General features: G+C 31.6%; 1 protein-coding gene across 1 annotated transcript in view; it reads left to right on the top strand.

The window, feature by feature from the left end:
• Nucleotides 1–23,067, top strand: part of LOC131843847 (ankyrin repeat and fibronectin type-III domain-containing protein 1-like) — a 273,742-nt gene that overhangs the window by 148,051 nt on the left and 102,624 nt on the right. Inside the window, exon 5 of the mRNA XM_059192602.1 lies at nt 4,649–4,789. Within this exon, the coding sequence (XP_059048585.1) occupies nt 4,649–4,789 (141 nt within the window). The remainder of the gene's footprint in view (nt 1–4,648; nt 4,790–23,067) is intronic.

The following is a 23,067-nucleotide window of genomic DNA, read 5'->3' on the forward strand; positions in this document are numbered from 1 at the left end:
AATAGTAATATATTTTTGTAAATACATCGTCAATGTACATAGAAAATACCCAGACCAGATACAAACCATTATACTCATGTATACAAATATAAAAATGTTTCTGCCGTGCGAGGAATCGAACCCGCGACCATGGTAAATAAGTCGGTGTGCTAAACCGTTGGAGCACCGAGGCCGTCAAATGTGTGTTGCCATATCCGTTACGTTCTGCATGCATTGTATTTACTATCTACTGGCGACGGTTAGCACTTTATCTCAAGTGCTCCGTTTAATTTTTAATGCTTACTACCTTGCATGGTGCTAAGTGTGAATTTAGAATGGCCTCAGCAAGCTGCAGTTGTATTTGCTAATTAGTGTTGCATATATAGACGGTATAACAGCTTCACGGTCGTTAATATTTCACACGTAAAACCAGTCATTTCGAGAACAGACTAATATTGGAAACTAATGTTCGCAGAAACGATCAGAGGAAAACTTTGTAAAGTCATATGCAAGGATATGTTATTTATATCACAACTAGCTGTACCCGCAACTTCGCCCGCGTGTTATAGTGACCTTGACCAAATAAAGAAAAAATCTTCAATAATCTAAACCAAAATAGCTTAAGGAAAAGTTTCATCGTTCTAGCTTCAAAAATTACGACTTTCATCATTTCATTTCCTTTTTTATTTTGCCCCCTTAAGAGTAACATTTTTACAAACTTTGAATGATATATTTATTTATATTTAATCAACAGCCTAAAAAATAAATTTCAATTTTCTGTCTTTAAAAATGTTTCATTCGCATTTATTATATTAATATTTGTATGTAATATTATCTTATTTGTAATATTAGTAAGGATTATCTAATAACCCCTTTATATAATATATGACAAGAAAAGACATTTATAATTGTAATATATAAAAAAAATATACTTGCATTGTTTTATTACTGAGTGACGTTTTGCACAATACATATACAGTAACTATGTTAGTACATGCACAGTAAACTATGAAGATAAGACACATTCCTTAGTCCTCTGTGGCTCCTATAGTCTAGCGGTTTAGCATACCTCCTTACTTCGGATGGTCGCGGGTTCGATTCCTCACATAGTACAAACTACAAAATATTTGTAGTGTTTACGAAATTTATTATGTATGTATTTACGAAAAAAAAGGGAATTAAGCATTTGTATTAGTCGTCAAGTATCTATAACACGAGCTCTGCTTAGCTTGGGACTAGATGGTGCTGTGTGAATTGTCCTGAGTTATTATGGTTATTATAATGGCAGGTATGAGGGGTGCAACGAGTATGACGATATGATATTGATAATGCTGTGCATGTATTATAAGTGATGATTTATACTTTATGACATCATTGGCCGTCGCCTTGTTTGCAATTCCAGTTACAAAAATAACGAATCATTTAAAATTAAAGAATTCCTACCACTTCTCTGTAATACCATTAAAAAGGTTGTTGTAATTTAAGAAATATTCAGATTTCCTCCAAAGACTCGTGAATAATGGAACGTTCCGATGTCAGGATAAATTTACAGTGATGGAAGAATAATACCGCTTAACACATGGTAATATTGACATCGTTATAGAATCATTATTTTTAACAACCGGAGAACGGGACTTTATTTGCATTGACTTGATTTAACACAACCATTAATTGATTTAATTAACTAATTTGTATTGTTCACTTCGTGTACAATAATTGGATTGGCAGATTGCGAACAAAAACAATTGGCTGTACACATAAGTCATCATTAATGTCACAAATGATTAAGTAACAATAATTTATTTACATAACTTATTTGTACAACTAAGTACCTAAAATTAAAAAAATATAAAAAATATAATATAATAAATAAAACATATTATTAAGAAGAGTCCCTTTAGGCAGGGTTCCGAAGATACTGGCAGCGTTTATTTATTACCCTATTTGAATGGCTAGACTAATTCCTTGTCCGAGGTAGCTGCCCGCTCTTCGGTCTTCTCTGATGTTGACTAACCTTTTTGTTATTTCCTTGAAAAGTCTTATAGCGCTATATATCATGTCACAAATTATGTATTGTATAGAAAAAAATTAAATAACTACAGCTAATGAATGATTTAATAAACTATTATATATTCGAATTATTATAATGCAGTTGGCCGCAGCTGGCCTTTACAGCATCACCGGCAGAAAATGCGAAGTAGAGCAGGCACCCTATCTGGAAGGCACTCCAAATCTGCGGAAAAACTTATGGTGCGGCTGAAGACTTATTCTCTCCTAAAGTATACTCTAAAGTCTACGTTAGGATAGAATAAGTCTTCAACTGCATAAAGTTCAATCTAATTCAGACTAATATGAATTCATTGTTCGAGCGTTGGCACAGAATGTCGAAATTTCGATTCTTATTACAATGGAGCTAGTTCGTAAAGTAAACGCATGACTGATATTAAATGGTGCTACTATTTTCCAAGTTGGTTGAAAACCCACCGTCAATCTCAAGGAAAGGTTATAAAATAACGTAAAAAAACGGATTTATCGTGGTCCCTAGTCACAGATTTACTCGGCTCGCATTTTTATTTCACCGCAAAGTAGCCATTCGTCTTCCCAAGTATGGTACTTACAAATGCAAAAGAAAAATAATTTCCGTGCAAATAATTGAGGAGTCCTGTAGGCACGGCAAAATAATTTGCTTCGGGAGATATTTTAAATTGAAATTTATTAATAGGCAGGCTCTGGATATATTGTTGATTTTTTATTAAAATATTGATCATGAATATTATTTTCAATAGATTGAATTGTGTGATAAGCAAGCCAGACTTCTATTATCGTACCTGAAAAATGACCTGAAGAAGGAATACATATAATAATTTTCCGTCATTTATAAAAATTGAAATGTTGTTCTTAGAGTTTTAATTAAATGTAATTTTTAAAAAAGGCTACATTATCTGCTATAATAATCTTAATTAATTATCTATAAGCGATATGCTATATAACTCCATAAAAATATTAGTAATAAAATTATATTCTAGATTTCGTAGATCACTGTTGAAAAATTCAAATGTAAATATTTTCTTGTTTCATGCAATTTTATATGTATATAGGTAATTGGAATGGCAGTCAACCCGGTCACATAATAATTCCGGACAACTAGATGTCATGCCTCTCGTCCTGTAATTACTTATCTCAATCCTTCATCTGAAACACCCCCTGCGAAAGCTACTGAAGTACGCGGACGACTTTTTAAAAGTCTATCTTGACACATATTTCGGAGTGTAATCTTTGAGTTATAGAGTTCTAATTTTGAATTCTTTTTATCTATAATCCAAGAGTCAACTGATTTTCTCTCAGCACGATAACGTAATCTACTAGATTTACCGGAAGATCAGGAGATGAAGGGTATCTGCTGCAAACTTTCATAATAACCGGAGCATGTTTGTAATCCCTCAGAATGCACGTGCGTTTATTAATCTATCTAAAACTAGTGGTATTTCGCAACTTTGCACAAGTGAATTATGATAAAATTTATCAATTAATTTGTGGTCTAACCCTTATATAAAATTAGCTGAGTCCGCGACTTAAGTTGCTTTATTCGTAATAACTATAGTTTATAATTCTTTTGTTCGTTAACCAATTGGTATAAAATATGATATACACAAGATTGTCATGAAGCTTATTACAACACATATATATTGAACACCAAATAACAATAATTATGCAGTGAACAGCGAACCCAAATCTATTAGCCGTTTCTGAGAATAATAGTAAAGTAGAAACAGCTAAAGAAATTAGAAAAAAATTGGTTTACAACCAGACATAGATTAATTATTTAGAATGCTTTCATACTAATTCACTCGGGAATAAAAAAAATGGTAAAAATGTTGGATATTTGGATATCTGTTATAGTTGGACAAAAATTAATAAAATTAAAATTAATGTAAATTTTAATGTATCTTTGTAGGTGGTAAGCATTTTCTATCAAGGATTTCATTCAATAAGGACCATAGATTCACTACCCAAATTATTCAAAATATAAGTAATATCATCACTACATAGTATAAAACAAAGTCGCTGCCGCTGTCTGTCTGTCCTTATGTATGCTTAAATCTTTAAAACTAAGCAACGGATTTTGATACGGTTTTTTTAAAATAGATAGAGTGATTCAAGAGAAAGGTTTATGAATATAATATATGTACACCCGTACGAAGCCGCAGTGGGTTGTAATATATAATAATATCATCATTGCCTTCCTTTTAACATTATTTGTGGTCGGCGCAGTATGTCCTCTTCCTCCACTGATCCCTATCATCCGTTATATCTGAGTCTTACTCTCCTTTTATACATACTATCTTTCACATAATATGTAATCATAAATGTAAAAGTCTCGTGTCACAATGTTAGTCACTGTACTCCTTTGAAACGGCTTGATCGATTTTTATGAAATTTTAAACATATATTAAGTAGGTTTGAGAATCGACTACTATCTATTTTTCATACCCCTAACATTTTATTTTTTACGATGTGGCATTATAAATACATACAACTCTAAATTTTCACCCTTCTACCAACCGTTATTTTTAATAGCGATTTTAATTTATATGGCAAAACAACGTTTATGGGGTCAGCCAGTAATATATATAATATTATATAATAAAAAATTGTTTATTTGTTTCAGAGTACCAACACCTCGTGGATCAGTATCTAGTACTGGCAGCTCCAGTGCCAGCTCAAGATTGGCCAGGCTGCTCACGCAGGGAGTTCGTGGGACTCCTGAAGATGTCGCTGTTGATGCTCCAAGACGTCTCAGTTGGGAAAGGTTAGTGATTCCATTATTTACTTAAAAACTATATGTTCGTCTGTATGTATCTCTGTTACCAAATTTTAAAACGTGAGGTATGGCAGGGTAATTACTTTTACTAGAGGCATATGACACCTTAGTCCTCTTAAAAGGTAACAAACTGGTAGAAATATAAAAGAAATCTCATCACGTTTAAATACGACACTATTCCTTAACAATCGCAAGAATATAAGATTGTAATATGCAAACCATAGAAGACAATAAATAATATTTACTACTTGTTCGTACTGAATATCTTCCATCAAAATGTTTAAATAAATTTTGATATACCGAGATTTTAAAGGTGTCTGCTTATCTCACACTTTTTGTTACCAAGCGACTGGCTTTGTATGCTGTATTTCAGTTTAAGAGCAGTGAAATCACAGATTTCGTGTGCATAGAATAGAATAGAATATTCTTTATTCAAATAAACTTAATCTGGAAAGCTGCGCTAATCACAAGAAGATCTTATAAAAAATCGTTGTAACTTGTAACTTAAAATTTTTAAGTCGAAATGTGTGAATTCAAATTACTATCATACCTAACTAATATGATATCTTATAATCTCCAGAATGGCAATTCTTCAAGGGTACACTTATCCGTCAAATAATTACATGATATCCGTGGTGCTGTTCATGTACTCGTATATAGACGACGCTTAACACTTACCATCAGATGTCAGCTTGTTTACAGTTGTACATAAAAAAAAGACAATTTTACTATTACGTGTCGTTTAAATATCAATTGGAAAACAATATGAAGGTTAAATAAATAATATGAAGGTAAAATAATATAATATTTTAATACTGAAAATTAAAATAAACAGTAAAAAAATAGTTGCAATACTGTTATATAATCAAGCCTCTAGCATCCTCTATCCTCTGAACATAGATAGCTGGATACCTTTGAGATACCTGTTCAAGTGGCGTAATATCTATGCACGTTGTATGCAACCTCTTACCTGACCTAAAGAGTCAAGTGTAATATATAGTTTAAAACAGGCCAAGTTTGTAGCAAGGGTATTCGATACGCCCACCTACGGATTCACGTATCATCTGGGGACGACAAACAATTTAAACTTTGGGCCCATGCCTGTTGAGCAACACCGAGTTATAACTTTTAGATTAATCACAGAAGAAATATAATGAGAAACTCAACTATAGCTTTTATCAAATAAATTTAGAATTTTACATGGTTCATTCAGAAATGTATTTGTTTTAATACAGACTATGAAAATAGAGTTACTAAACTTCTATAAATATTCTACAGTTTTTAGCCATTTTAATTCTAATAATAAAATTCTCGACAAAAGAACAAATAATTCAGTAGCAAATCTGGCCTTTGTTTTATTATATGTTTGAAGTTTTTATTTATTTATAATTCTTGATTACTCCAACATTAAAAATAGACACATTGAAAATTAAAACAATAGATCGCTAACGCAATCATCTCCAGACAAGCATAAAAATAAAGTAGGCGTCACATGGGTGGAAATAAGTTTGGAATAAAAAATCTAATCATTCTCTATTATCCAAAACTAAAGTCAAACTGTGGGTAGTTTATTAACTCCAATCAATATACACAAATTTTCTTAAAAATACATTTGTACATAAATAAAATAATTATTACTAAATACTAATTATGAATCTACCAATTTATTTTATTATGTAAATCTTAATAATTTCATTATAAATACTTATTTGAATAAACATTTTCTTAAAAAAAAGTATTCTGTATTGTCCTGAACGTCTTATACAATTTTATGTACTGGTTGTTATTACAATATACAATTTCAAAGAACATAAAATCAATTCTACGAATTTAATTTGGAGATTTCTACGTTGAATCAAATACAGTTCTATGTAAAACCGCGCTGTTGTACATAAATTGCGACTCAATTAATAAACCAGGCTGTTCAATTAGACACTAGAAAAACCTCTAGAAAAATACGGTCCTGTAAAATAATAGCATCCTTAGATATTCCCAAGAGTATAATAAACAAACAAAAAATAGACCATGCCGTCTTAGTTCTTATTTTTCTTTTATTTAAATAAATTTTACTATGCTAGGACCTGTATTTTTTGCTTTTATCTCAAATTGTATCTACGACAATTGTTAACTTATTTCGTTTATTCTTCGGGAAACGGTTTATTGCAATAGTGTTGTGGTCTTGTACTAAATTTAATCCCTATTAGAATCTGCTATCGAGACAAAAAAATACAATTTATCCACTGAAATGTGATCATCAATAGTATTTTTTTATTTGTTTCTTTATATCATAAGAACTAACGATCAATGGACATACAAACAATTCTATTTTTTTGTGGAATAGGTTTTCCCCTCTACATTTTCTTTGATGAAATTAATCAGTAAAATGTAGCGTGGAAGTGAATATACATACTGACTGAATAATATATGTTTAATTAATTGTTATTTTATCCTCCTGTAAAAAAAATATGCCTTGATACGACATGTATGTAATATTGCTGCTTTTTGCAATGCGATATTTGTATTGGGCGATAGATTTAAGATATTATTATTATTATAAAATGTTAAATCAACTGAACACTGTTCCATTTTTAATACGACTACTCACTTCTCACAATAAAAAAACTACTCACTTCGTTAAAGCATGAATACAATTTGAGATACATTGTATGACTGCGTTTAGGTAACGAACCACGTAATGCCGGGGGAGGTAATTTGTCACTGACTCCTTCAAATTTGGAGAGACAAGGGATTATCGGCTTTTTACATTAGGTAACAGACGATAAATTCAGTCGTATTAGTGATTCGACATTCATATTTTTGGTTGAGGAATTTTCAAATTCGGCGTCGCATAAATACTTATATAAATGTCAAATGAATTCCATTTATTATTTAGTGTTCTAGAGTTTCAGAATCTTGAAATTGAAATAAATTTGACACATAACCTACGATCATGACTGATATCATAGATAAGAGAATCAGAAGCATTGTTAACAGGCAATGGTGGTGATTATAATATATAACCTATACATCTATAGATATAAATAAAATTGGAGTGTCTGTTTGTAATATTGAAATAATAGTTTTTCAAAATAACATTTTTTACAATTTTTGTCTGTCTGTCAGTCTGTTTGTTCCGGCTAATCTTTGAAATGGCTGGACCGATTTTGACGGGACTTTTATTGGCAGTTAGCTCACGTAATAAGGAGTAACTTAAGCTTGTTTTAGAAAAATAAAGTTAAATTCCATGCGAACGAAGTCGCGTGTAAAGCTAGTATAATATATAATATCAGGACAATTCACACAGCGCTATCTAGACCCAAGTTAAAGCCTGTATTATGGGTAAATACTAGATAACTGATACAAATACATAGATATATATTTTTTTCTTAAATACATACATATTTACAAAGAAAATACCCAGGCCGATACAATCATACTCATGAATACAAATGTTTGTGCCGGACGAAGAATCGAATCTGCGACCAACTACTTCCAAAGTAAGACTGTGTGTTAAAATGTCCTGGAAGTTAGGAAGAAAATTAAAATTAGAATGTAAAATTTGATGTTCATAAGCGGCTACATGAAAATGATGATTTTTGAATTTTGAATAAATGTAATGCAAGTGAGCAAATTACCGGTATTCTCTCGGATTAATTTGGTTTGACAATAATGTTCCTATAACTGGAGAGTCAGTCAGAAATATAAACTCACCAGCTGTGGCCGCGGTATCAGCCGCATGTAATTTATAGGCTATATGTTATTCTTATGTATAAGCCTATAAAGTTTCATCAAAATCAGTAGCTTTTTCTTGAAAGATTAACTAAAAATTAATCAAAAATTTGTTTATCTTACTAATATTATAAACGCGACAGTCCAGGGTATGGATGAATGATCCATACCATGGTGACAGACTAATTCGAAGTCTTCTTTGGATCCTTTGGGTAGCCAACAAATAGGCCATGACGATTTAAAAGATTTCTTAAATGTCTGATTATACTAAGAGCGATGTAAAAACTCAATTTGGGTTAATTAAGAGCTATTAGTTAAATTCTGTGGTGTTCGTATAAAAAAGTGTTACTGGACAGTAAATTACTATGGGCCCCACGTAACTACACGGAATTGCGGTTAGAAGATCACTCTGTCATTCAGAATGACGTGTGAGGAATGAAAAATTAACCAGTTCTTATCCGGCGTTCAAGTTAAGAAAAGTAATGTTTGCTTTTTATTAAGTATATATATATATATAAGTATATATATATCGTCATCAAAAACAAATATATAGGTTAGTGTTTGTACATTATAAACATTATAGGCTACAGAAGCAGTTTACCATCAGATGGACTGTATGTTTGTTTGCCACCATCGTCATCAAAAACAAATATATAAAAAAGACGAATTAACATTTTACTCCTCCAAAAATCTTCGCTAGAAAAAGTAGATTATAACCGTTTCCAGGGTCCTATCTATCACAAAATAACAATTTCATTTACAACACTAACTATTTACCACGACTTCATCTGCTTTTTTTTGATATAAATAGCCTATGTTTGTCCCCGCACAACAATCTACCGTCACTCACCGTCAGACATTTTATTGTGGAAATGTAATAAACAGACACACTTACGAATTTAAACTACTAGTATAGTTTAGTTAGATCATCTTACTAGGTATGCGTAATTTTAAATTATTAAAATATATTTTGTAACGACCGGTATATTGTTGCGTCGCGAACTCTAAACCAATTTACCTGATGCCGTGATCCTTCTAATGCCGAGACGTGTAATTGGGTATGTCTGTTCAGATTTATTACATTAAAATGTCACGCATTAGGTAGAAAGTATTGGAGATCTTCTCAGGTAGGCTATAGGCTATATTTCATACTCGCTATAAAGTTTAAACTGGTGACGACGTGGTGGACCGGGTCTATTTGCTTCCTCGAACATGGTTTAGTGCAATGATGGCTGCTCATTTGCCATACTAGTGACCGGGTGCTGCTTGTGTAGAGTGGTCTGTTCAGGTTACACCCACTGATTAGGTTATTAGGGTATTGATAGGATTTCCTAAGCTCCTTAACACGGGCCAGCGTCAGCGTCAGCGTCAGCGTCCAGGTGATGTTTTCACTTGCTTTCACACACTTTTGCACTCAGTTTGTAATTAATTTGTATTATAATTAGGGAGCTGCACCCGCGACACAAGGCGGTCCTTACTATTATAGGTAAGGGACTAAAGAGGGGGGACAGAAACTAACGGATTCTAAAATAATAATCTGTGCTTACACCGTTGTATGTTGTATGTAAGTATGTTCAAAATCTACCCTATACACGGGTATAGGGTAGATTTTGAACATACTTATGTAGACTTTTAAATGTACTCAGTTATATATTAAATCTTTCCTTTCCTTTCCCTTTAATCGGGTATGGTAAATCTTCCCTTCATTCAGCATGTCGTCGAAATTTTACATATATTGGTTCTGACTACCCCATCTGGAATAACTGTCATGGTAGTATATTATATTTTTATTTATTTATTAGACAGTTAGTGCACTATAATATTTTATTTTTATGGGATGATTATGAAATGGTTCACCCGCCTGCTCTAACGGTACACGCTCGCGGGGTCTGGTACCCCGAAGGATGATAAGATGAACATGAGGTCAGGTTAGTTAGCCCATCGTGGCAAAATCACCAGGAACCTATCACGACGGTTTCTAGAGGGAACCGTTTGGAGGTCAACCTGACATAGTACAATAGGATTATTAATCCACATTACTAACCCATTTCTCCTGATAATGACAATATTCATCTGTTAGATAATAAGTAGATTTCGCAGGTTACAATTATGTGGGTATTTTTCTGTTATAGGTAGCTCTTCAATAATTAGGTTAGTTTTTCTTTCTAAATACTTGGTGTAATATTCTTTCGTCTTACAAAATAAAAAAAAACAACATGAAAGTGTATATACACTTTCATGTTGTTTTTTTTTTATTTAACAAGATAAACTCTGAATTTAGCAAACCAACACATGTGCGATATCTGCGTCGGTTATTTAGCGGTTTAGCACATCGCCTTACGGGAGGGTCAGGGGTTCGAGTACTCGCACGGTATAAACATTTGTATTCATGAGTTTGATTGTTTGTATCGATTTAGGAGTATTATATGAATATTATGTATGTTTTTACAAATAAAATGTATATATATATAATAAATATATAGTATCCACGACCCAATCTCTGCTTAACTTGGGACTAGATGCCACTGTGTGAATTGTCCTTAGATATTATTTTTAAATGTACTTTATAATTTACATATTAGATAATAATCCAATATATAAACATAGTAATCATTAAATAGCCGATCTATATTTCCTACGCCGTATCTCCGACTATATTAATTTCTGCCCCCAGCTAATAGTGTAATGTACTAAAAAATCGTCATCCCTTAGCTCCTAAATGACAATAAAGCGCGCGATAATTTTGCGTCATTCAAATAATGGGCCTGAACTGACCCGGGATTGTTTCATAAATCGCCTGGACCCATATTGATCCCGTGGGCTACCTACTCTATAAAATTTCACGGTTATTTGCCCCGTGATCTCGAGTGAAGTTCGTGATAAATATACCTCGTACACGTGTCATTGGCAGACATTAAACGGGATTACAAATATTTTTAAGAATTGAATTCGACGGCCTCGGTCTAGCGGTTTAGCACACCGCTTTAGTTTCTTCGGTCACGAGTTCGATTCCTCGCTCAGTGTATACATTTATATTGATTGTTTATATCGGTTTAGGTGTTTTATATGCATATTATGTTTGACAAAAAAAACGAAGTATTTATATCAGTTCTCCAATACCCTTAACATAAGCACTGCTTACCGTGGGACTAGATAGCGTTGTGTTAATTGTCCAGGATCATTTATTTATTTATATATCAATATGTTTAATAATCATTTTTATATGAATAAACATTTTTGTATGATTTGCAGTTAGGATATAACCTGAGTGTCGATAACATAGTTGTGAGTAGGTATCATATGCTAGATGTTTCCTCCCATAGTCATTACTTATGTTGCATTACAGTTGAGACATCTTCTTCAGCCTCTACATCCATTCACCATTTCAGACGTAAAAAGATGAATTAAAATAATTATTATGCTGTCAGTGACGTGGGTCGCGACCGTGTCAAGAGACGCCTGGGTATGACAGTGGGTTTTGTCCTAAACATATTTATTTCTGACATACTGGTTTATATGACACTAGAAAGAAACACTCTCATTTGACACGTTCGGAACCGTTATTTTAAACTATTATATATAACTATCTCGTTTAGAATAGAATAGAAAAATTCTTTCTTCAAATTTTAAATTACGAATCCGTATAAAGAATAAATAAATATAGACAGAGGACTGTATTTTAGAAAAGAAAATAATTTACGAAAAAGGAAGGAGAAATACGCATTCACATAGGAAGAGTGTCTTCCACTCTCCGACCACCCTAAATTAAGCAAATTAAAACCAAACATTGCTTTGGAATGTTTTGAGGTGTAGTACAGTTTAAAGGCAACGCATGTATTAAATCAATTATTACATTCAGTATTTTGTTTAAAACTAGTAAAATATCGGAGCATCCTTTTTCTTCCAGTTCACATTTTTATTTTTTTTTATTCGCATAGTCTGTTTGGTTGGGGTTTGACTAGCAGATACTACCAATATCCTACTAGCTAAAAACCCCAGAACACGCTTCGTACATATCTTAGCAAAAGTAGAGTCACGGCAAGAAAAAAAGTCTTAAAGTATGGTGACTGTCATTTGTATCTAAAGTAACGTAACGATACTTTTAGTATCGAGTGCCACTTGATTTAGTACGTAAACATACAGGTACACCATTACTTTTACAGTCTTTATTTTTACAGCCGCTTATATCTAAGACACGAAAGTGTGACTCCGGCGAATATCAAATTAAAAAAAAAGAGAGGTGTACACTTGATTACAGCCAAGTGCCCTTCGCTATATCTAATGCTTATAGATAAACTGCATTTTGAACAATACAATTCAATTGAAGATAGACTTTAAGCGTACAATTTTAAAGTCTATTTAATAATCAATAATAAATGTTTTATTGTATTATTTTATAGCAATATAGTACACAGTATTGAAATATAGCCTGGAATACGCTGTAATAGATAATGAACTTTGCAAATACGACAACGGTTTTGAGCTGTTGTTTCTGCAAATATCGTTTACGTAGCGGTTCTGTAGCACCGTAGCACAGTCGTAGCCCCGTAAATCAGACATTCCCCATACATACAACTAGTCAATATTCGCCGACATTTGGAACTCTACTTCGATAGCCTAGATACGTCAGTTCAGACGAATTATCGTAGGATTTGATTGTTTTATTAGTTGGTCTGTAACTCGACAAGTTAAGTAGGCATCCCATGGGGAGAACGTAATATTAACAAACTATGTAGTATATTTTCATTATCAGATTACACAAAAAAAGTCCTATTGTGATTCATCTAAATCTGCATTTTAGAGTCTCTAGTGTTTTTCGAATGTATATTTTAATTAAATATTTTAACATTTCTTTAAAACCCTACCAATCACAGAGTAATTATCGCTACGTTTGTGCCCACTCTATAAGAGTGGGCACAATGCTTACGAGAACTAAATCAAAATTGAATCTGTGTTACAAACAATAATGTTTCTAAAAAAAGGTTGCAAAGTTTCATATTAAAATTTATTCTACTTATAGTGGAACCACTACATAAAAATTGAAATATAATATACATATAGCAAGACTGCTATATGTATATTATATTGCCATTTTTTTATACATTATTATTTATTACTATCCAGTAATTTTTAATTTTTAATTCTACAAAGGGTCTGGTAATAGTAGTTCTTTTGGTTCTATTTTATTTTCAAATTAGTTCTATCATTAAATTAAAAATTATGTAAGATATCTATTAAAAAAATATTCAGTCGAATATAGAAACTCCTTTTCCAAAGTATATATATATAACTACATGAAAAAAATTTCATGTAATAACAGCAAAAATATATAATATTACACTAAAATTCGAAGAACTACCTATGAAGTTCGTTCTGTGCCTAAAAACTATAAATATATTTCCATCCCTACTAGGCCAGATATCTTGTTTACAAGTATTTAATTAAAATAACTAATTTGTGCCCATGCTTTTGTAAATAAAGTATTCAATATTCAAAGTTCTCTTAAAGAATTTGAATTTGGAATGCCCCCTGGGTTTTAACTATTGTAAATCGATATTTGAAATAGTCCCTAAACCAGTCTAGCCTGAAATGGGTCTGATATGTCACATAAATTGCAAAGGTCCGACGAAAATAGTTTTATATTCAATGTTTAACATTGTCTACTTGCTACATAATTTGGTATTGGAAGAGAATTAAAGGGGATGTATCACACACGATCCACTTGGTAACCATCGTGATTAATTCCTGGTGAATACACCGCTATTGATCTGATTCTTTCCAAATAGTATTTACTAACCCGCTTGTCCTCTAGGTCTAGGTCGCATTTATGATATTAGTATGAACTGTTATATATTATTATGTCGGAAAAACAGACAAACAAAAGGAGCGAATTTGCTATTTTATTTGACTTACAATATAAATTCAATAATGTGCTTGATAAAATGTTATTACTTCGTTTATTTAAACAGTAAAGCTTTAGAGTAGACTCCATTTAATTTAATAATTTTTTTTTATATATTTTGTGAAACTTATCTCCATATTATTTTATACATTTCATTAAGTATACTTCAAACGTGATTCGGAACACCCCAACCGAAGCTATCAGATGGAGACCGTTAAATTACAACGTATATACGTTACACGGTTAATTTATGTTGATTCATTTAACCGTAATTGGCTTAGCGTAGAACTTTGTCGTATACATTAATTGTTTGTGATTTTGAAGCACCTAAACGAAATTAAATAACGCGAAGTTTGCTACAGATCTTGAGATTACAAGGTTTTCCAAGTAAAGAATTGATATATATATATTATTATTGGAAAGACAAACAAGTTACTAGATCTTACTAATATTATAAACGCGAAAGTTTGTAAGTATGTATGAATAGATGGATGGATGGATCACGCAAAAATAGCTAACTAGGATATGCTTCATTTAATATTAATCCCATTTACCATTAAATGGTAACCGTCTGTTACCATAATAATTAACTGAGAAAGTAATACTCCCCGTGTTATTTTTTCAGTTGATTATTATAGCGATTTTAAGCAATTTTAAACAAACAAATAAAAAACAATGCTCCCCTTTCTTTTGTAATATTTTATATTATATTTAGACAAGAATACCAACATCAAGAACATTAAAAGTAAAATGAATAATTTAATTAATTCATTCCGTAACAGATTCACAGTCGCGTAGGTGTAGTGCGTGATTTTCAAATAGCGTGCGTGTTCATTGAAGCCTGTAATTCGAATCGACGCTGCTCGGCGCGAGTGTCACTTTCAATCACGCCAACACCGACACCGACACGCTGCTAACACGTCGACAGTTTGAACTTCCAAAACCGAAATTGATTCTATATTTGAATATTTGTTTTTATTTCAAAACAATAAATCGTTTACTTTTTTCTGCACTGTTTTTCTATTAGTAAAAGAAACTATACTCGTACAGCCATGTCTGTTTGTATTTCATATTCTTCATTTTCTTAGTTCATTTTATATGTCTTAAATTATTGAGATAATGGAATAAAAATCCTTTATTCAAATAAACTTTTAACTTTTTAATCTACCGCTCATTAGGAAAACTGTCTCATCACAAGAAATATGAGTAAGAAACTTATGTGGTGCTCTTTTAAATAATCGTTATAACTTTACATTTCAAGTCGAAACCTGTGAATACAAACTACCACCTAGCACTAATTTATTAGGGTCAAATATAAATACACAATAAGATTAAGTCAGTCGTAGTGTTTAGAGCAGATCAATCCCTACAAGCAGCACTCGTGCACGAGTATGATGAATCAGGAAATTACTTAAAAAAAAGAAATATTTGAAAACAGACTTTAATGTTTAAGCTTTAGAGTGACTTTTAGAAAATTACCAATATTTGTAATTTTTAGTATATTGTATTAAGTCATTTTTAATGTATTGTAATTAATTCAAATTAAGAATATATTTGAACATACATATTTAAATGGTTACTCATCACCAGTATTTTTATGAATGGTGTTGAAAAAGCGATTGCGTTATTGCCCGTTCAATTATTTTATTTTAAAGTTACAGAGTATCTCTTTCTACAACTGTTATTATAGTTATTTTATGTATTTTTATCACCATATGTCCGTACTAATATGTACTAATGTTTTAATACGGTATGGTCTATTTATACGTTTTGTTGTTTTGTTATCTTTTCATTATTAATCGAATCTTAATTAAATATGGTGCCATTAAAGATTGCATCGGAAACGGACATAGGCTAACTTATATCTCAAAAAAAAAACAAGACTTAATGGCGAATAAATAATATATTCACCATATTTATTTTATAAATCCATAAAGTGCATCAGTACACATAATTGAGCTTCACCTAAAAGCGTTTAGCATTATAGCCACAACTTAAGAAACATACAAACAATTTAAATTATTCATTATGACCTGAAATAAATAAATGAAAATAAAATTAATTTAATAAGTAGAAATGTATATATACATATAGTAATAATGTCATATAGGTACAAGTAAATATTTGCAAACGACAATGAATAGTTCATTAATTCACGTCCCCGTTATCCGGGTCGCTATTGATTGAACCGGATATCCGGGAATGACATAACCCCGGAAATTCCATGTGAAATTATTGAATAAACAGCTGATTGAAAGTATGGAGACTATATAATGATGTTTACATTTTCAGTTTAATATAATAGTTTCCTGCAATAATACTGGCATATTATAAAAATAATCAATTTAATTTAAAAATATATACTAATTTCAATTTTCAAAGTAGGTAAATAATATACAGAAACCATGTTCTATTTTCAAATTCGAAAAATATAACAATAATAGGTAATTTCAATAATATAGATATAGATTTGAATAGATTTGTAATTTAAATACTTCTTTAAATAGATGGTCTTAACAAAGGTTTTACACGACATCATTGAAAGAATTAAATAAAATTTGGGAAGCAAATTAAATAAAATCCAATCCATTCCGGGCTTTTAGGATTAATTACTTGGGTAATAACAGACTTATCAGTTTGAAACTTTTAGCGAGGGACGCGGAATTACGATCCTCGATTCTATCAGATCTACAGCGTATTAATTTGTCAAATATTTAATGCAAAATGAAATATTGGCATTCGTGTTCTGTGCTAATTAAATATTTGCATATTCTGTGTTTTCTCATTTTCCAAATATATTTTTCACATTTCTAGAAAAAAATATAGTGTCAATAATAGTAATTAACGTTTAGAATTATTTTGCAGTAGACAAAGCAGCCAAACTGCAAACATGATGTTAAATTGCGAACATAATTTATAAAACGGTGAATGGCGTATTAAGCATGGCGAAATATCAAATAGCGAATGTAAAAATTCAAATGATGATTGGCAAATTTAACATCGTGGATGACCCATTTCGATCGAAATCCGTCCCAAATTACGACGACCTGAGCCGAGGTTCGAACTCCTAGCTGTGCCCTCAGACTCTCGTATCCGTCAGACGGAAGATGGCCTTCAGCCGTTCCGTTCCATCCGCGGGTTTGAAGTGCCTTTTGCACTCGCCCCCTATAGTCCGGTGAAGCTGTACAGATCAACTCTAATGTTGCCCACGTTAGAGTAATCCGAAAAATGGCGAATGGTAGGAGTCCAAAATCTTAAAAAACAGACGTGTATAACGGGTATAAGCATTATCAGTTATAATATTGATTTGGAAGTACAGATTATATATATATATTATATATCTTCCTTTTGACGGGGTAATATATTCAAACACGCGGGCTTTAGCAAAACATGGATGTTATATGATGAAGAAAGAAATTTCTTACTATACGGCCATGTGTTTAGAATGACGAATTATTATTATTCAGTTAACCAACGAAACAAGAAGGCTTATATTTCAACGACAAACTTCTTGGAAGGCCTCTATAGATATATTCACAAAAGAATAAGACATGATTTATTACAAATACCATAATCAGCCTTTCAAGCCGTAATTAGAGCATTTGAAGGGCTCATTCAGTGAAGGTATAGAACTAATTTCAGAAAATACTCCTAATATTACATATATTATATGTATCTTTATATATGTAAATCATATTATTGTAAAGTGTATATATTACGTGGCGACGCTCGCGTAAGTTCAGGTGATATAGGTTTGTAGGTATAAAAAATGTGATTACATTACAAAAAAAATTAACACAAATATATATATAATTTTATATAGCTTCAATATTGATGTCCTCTATAAAGCTGCTGTATATCACTTTGCTTTATTGTCAATAACTTCCGCTGCGTACACGATGGATTTTTTGTTATTTTTTCACAAGTTGGTTTACGGTAATTTTCATACAGATCCGCAATATACTATCACTTATTTTCAACAGGAATAATGTAGGATTCTAACGGTAAAAGAAATTTTCAAATCGATCCTGTTTTGGAGCCTGTTTAATGCAAACAAACAATCAAATCTTTGCTCCTATAATAATAATATAGGTTAGTAAAAAAATATTACGCACACAACCAATCGTAAGATATACTTTTACGTACGTTTGATACACGAATATATGTTTTGTACATATTCTTTGACAATAGAAACTTCATTAATTAATTTATTTTTGTGGATCACCAGTAATACGGCTGGCAATGTCTTATTTCAAGGTAAAATAAATAACTAAGTCACAAATCATTGGCAGTATATTTCACACAATTAAACAAAAGATATAAATTTCAAAAGTTGAATATAAAAAACATGGTTCAAAATAAGAAAATAAATATGAAAGGAGGTCTATAGCTAACAATCAACATAAGATACAGTTACACAATATATCATGCTTCTTAACATATACCATATTTTTTTACACAGAATTACTTATACAAATTCTATTAACCTATTATAAATAAATAATGACATATATAAACATTCACAATAAAAAAAACAATCATTGTAATTCAAAGCGGTACATCGAGGCAGCGTACCCAAGGTACTGACGTCTCTTTGAATGGCCATACTTACCCTCTGGGCAAAGTTACCAGCTTTCGGGTCACAAGTAAACTCGATGAGCCGCGCTGATATACTTGTTGAAACTTACTTGTATTACAAAATTACATTAATAATAATACATTACTATTACCACAGATAATATAATATTATATACTACTACTACGTGAAAGTATAATAGAATCTCGGTCAGTAGGCGACTAGTAAGAAAGAAACGGCCATAAAGTTAAATACTCAAGTCAAAGGTCATCAACAAATGCTCGTAATCCATCAACTAGGTAGGCGCTTCCCGCAAAAAAGTTTTTATCTCCCACTTTCGTGCTATAAGGAAATCCTCTTCTACAAATCACCACAGATTATGAACGAAGAGAAAAACGGTTGTTCGGACATTATAGATAAACATATATGTGGGGATTGATGTGTTTTTTTAATAAAATCTGGTATTTAAGAAAGTTTTTTGTCTTATTATTAATACAAAACATTTTTAATAGTAACACGCCTTTTCGTGTTTTCTCCATCTTTTAATAATCGTCCATTCTCCCAATCACTCCTTTTCACTCCACCTACTTATGTCATTCACTCATTCTTTCATACTTTGCTACGTTCACACTACAATTAATTTAATTGCGATATGGATGCATTTCCTAATATTCTAAGTAAACTATCTGTACATAGATTTATATATAGCTACTCGCCCCGGCTTCGCACGTGTGTGCTATATGTATATATATATATATAATGGTTCCTCTTGAATCACTCTATCTTTTAAAAAAAAAGTTTCAAAATCCGTTGCGTAATTTTAAACATTTAAGCATTAATAGGAACAGACAGGGACAGCGACTTTGTTTTATAATATATACTGTATTTATTTATTTTTAATTTTATTTTCATTTATTTATTATCACAAAAATTTGCATCACATTTGTTAAATAATAAATACACTTATGTTTAAAACTAAAACATATGTGTAGCTGGTAATAAGATTTCTTATTCGTTTTAGTACTTAACTTATCGCCGATCCCAATTTATAAGTTTTACGCAGATAGACTTTGTTAAAAGTTGGCATTGTTATCTCTGTTTCTATCGTGCGTAGAATCGAACCCACGACCATTGGAATTAAAGCGATATACTAAACCGCTAGACCACCGAAGCCACTTAGCAACAGGTGGGGTGTCAGCACGTTTGACATTGCAGTTATATATATAAACTATCTGTACACGCGACTTCGTCCGCGTGGAATTTAACTATATTTTTCTATAATAAAAGTAGCTATAAGTTACTCCTTACTACATCAGCTACCTATACTAGTCCTACTACGTCAATAATAGTTCCGTAAAAATCAGTTCAGCCATTTCTGAGATTAGCCGGAACAAACAGACAGACATACAGACAAAAATGGTAAAAAATGTTATTTTGGTGTATATACCGTGTTTATATTCATATGCATGTAGTAAAAAACGGTTATTTCAATATTACAAACAGACACTTCAATTTTATGTATATGTATAGATAAGCTTAAATGCTTTTACTTAAAGCTTAATTATGCCTTTTGTGGACATCGTCCGGAATATTTATTCCCCTAGAGGACGTCCTTGCTGAAATTCATTGTCACATACATCTAAATACATTGCATTGCATGCCACAGTAAATCCTGGCTTTACAGGAAACGCCGATAGGATTGTGTAACAGAATTGAAGTAGGATATTCTGTGACAAATACCGGCCATGTGGAGTTTCCCACGCTTAATGATAACTTTGTTCTATATCTAAGGGACGGTATTACATTATCAAATACAATGGATTAAAGCTACATCACTTGTCAATTATAAAGCTACCAGCTGTGACTTATGGAGTCTAATTTTGGTAAAAATGGTATACAGTTCTTTTTGCCTAACCCGCATCATCGGAGGGAAAGGGATTGTCAATAATTTGGACTGATGACCCCATTGCTAGCAATATACCATGCCAGGTTGACCTACACGTGGTTTCCCCTAGAAACCATCATATCACATTCCTGATGAATTTGTCACGATGGGCTAACTGACCTGACCCCATATTCATCTATAATAATAATAAATGTGTAACTATATTATTATCTTATCTCGGGTTTATATATTTTATTAGTTTAACATCTGGTTTATCAACCCATATTATATCGCAGGTTCGATTCCACGCACGATGTAAACATTTGTATTCATGAGTATAAGTGTTTTCTATGTATATTATGCTTGTATTTATACAAGTTGTCTGGTATCTAGTTGTATTGGCTCTAGATGGCGCTAAATGGATTATCCACACATACGAGTATTATTATTATTTACTCGCGACTTCGTCTGCTTTCTTTGGGATAAAAAATATCCTATGTCCATCCATGATCGTAATAGATTTTATCTTCACAATCATCCGCCGTTTAGTCTACGCCATTTAGTAAAAAAAATAAGTTACCAGACAGACATGCTTAAGCATTTACAACATTAATCTGGGTTATTGAATGGAAATAATTTCAAACATGGGTATTCTGTGCTGTTCATTTAGGCAGTGCATTAAGTTTCCTTTGCTCCATATGTCTTTTATAAATCGCGAACGCGTCCCTATCTCGCTTTCATTCAAACAAATGCTGTCCGGATATTAACGTGATATCTTAATGAGGAGAAATGAGAAACCATAAGGTCTTTTATACTTTGGAAATGGTCTACTTAAGTTGAATCTGTACGTTATGGGTGAGTGTTTACTGAACCGGTCTTTGTTACGGGTTTAAAAATTCGACACCTAACTTTTTTTACGTATCTGGAATACAAGCAAGACAAATTTATAAGGTCTATAGTAAACGAGTATACATATATTATTGATTAGCTGTGCCCGCGGATTCATCCGCATGAAATTTGTAGCCTCTGTGCTATTCTGATGTATAAGCTATGTTATTGTAGTTTCATTAAAATCTATTTAGTAGTTTTTCCGTGAAAGAGTAACAAGCATCAATCAATCCATCCTACCACACCTATAAACTTTCGCCACCTATAGTCTTACGTCATTCTGTCAACTCTTTTAATTCTTTATTTAAAAATAAAAACTATAATCAAAATGAAATGCATCAATCCTCTTTCCATACGGCCATCCCGTTATTTCTTCATCTGTCCAAGATGAACTTCTAAAATCGTGAACTTTCTGATTACATTCTTGTAGTTTTGCTTTTAATTGTTGTAATCATTACATTGTTGTATATTTTCTTCTTTTATTAACTTTAATAATTAGCTAGCTACAAGTAAACGATAAAGTAATATAAAATATAACATATTGTAATACGGAGTATATAAAAAATCTAAATGTTACTTTTTATTATTGCAGTCAAAAAGCAATTTATTAATTTTATTTATTTAATTACCAAATAATTTATTTCGAGTATTTCTGTGATTCCAAATATTAACTGGTAGAAAATCTCAACTGTATTAAGTCTGGCATTTCTAACAAATTTAAATAAAGTTTTAATAAATAGATAATAATAGAAATGGAGAAATATTTAAATTTTCATTGTTGCTGTTCCTGCCAGAGTTAAGGGGCGGTTTTCATTTAAATATTTATTGTTATGACTTTCCGACAGTTCAATATTATTATTTATTTATATATAATACAACCTGTAGATCGGTATAAACTTAAAATGTTAACGCACTTTGTGTATCGTATCTTTTGTTTTTAAATAAACTATTTTGTATTTTTTTAATTATATGTTTGAGTATTATAAACGTGTAATATAATGCTTGTATGTATGTTTTATGCAAAATTTGCATTCTGTAGTTCTTTTCTATTTTATATGAACTATAAGTGTAGAAAATTTCATATCCTTCATCGGCGTGATTTTATTTTCGTAAAAAGGAGTAAAATGTTTTTGTTTCTCGTATTAATATTATGACACTACTAATACTTTACTACTACTAATTGTGTCTGTCTGTATGTTACATTGTCATGACTGAAGGGCTGAATGGATCTTAACGAAATTTGACATAAATATAGATTTCATCACGAGGAAGGACTTATATATATA

The sequence above is a fragment of the Achroia grisella genome, unplaced genomic scaffold, assembly GCF_030625045.1.
Source record: "Achroia grisella isolate CSIRO2021 unplaced genomic scaffold, CSIRO_AGI_Agris_v1 utg352, whole genome shotgun sequence".
Lineage (NCBI taxonomy): Eukaryota > Metazoa > Arthropoda > Insecta > Lepidoptera > Pyralidae > Achroia > Achroia grisella.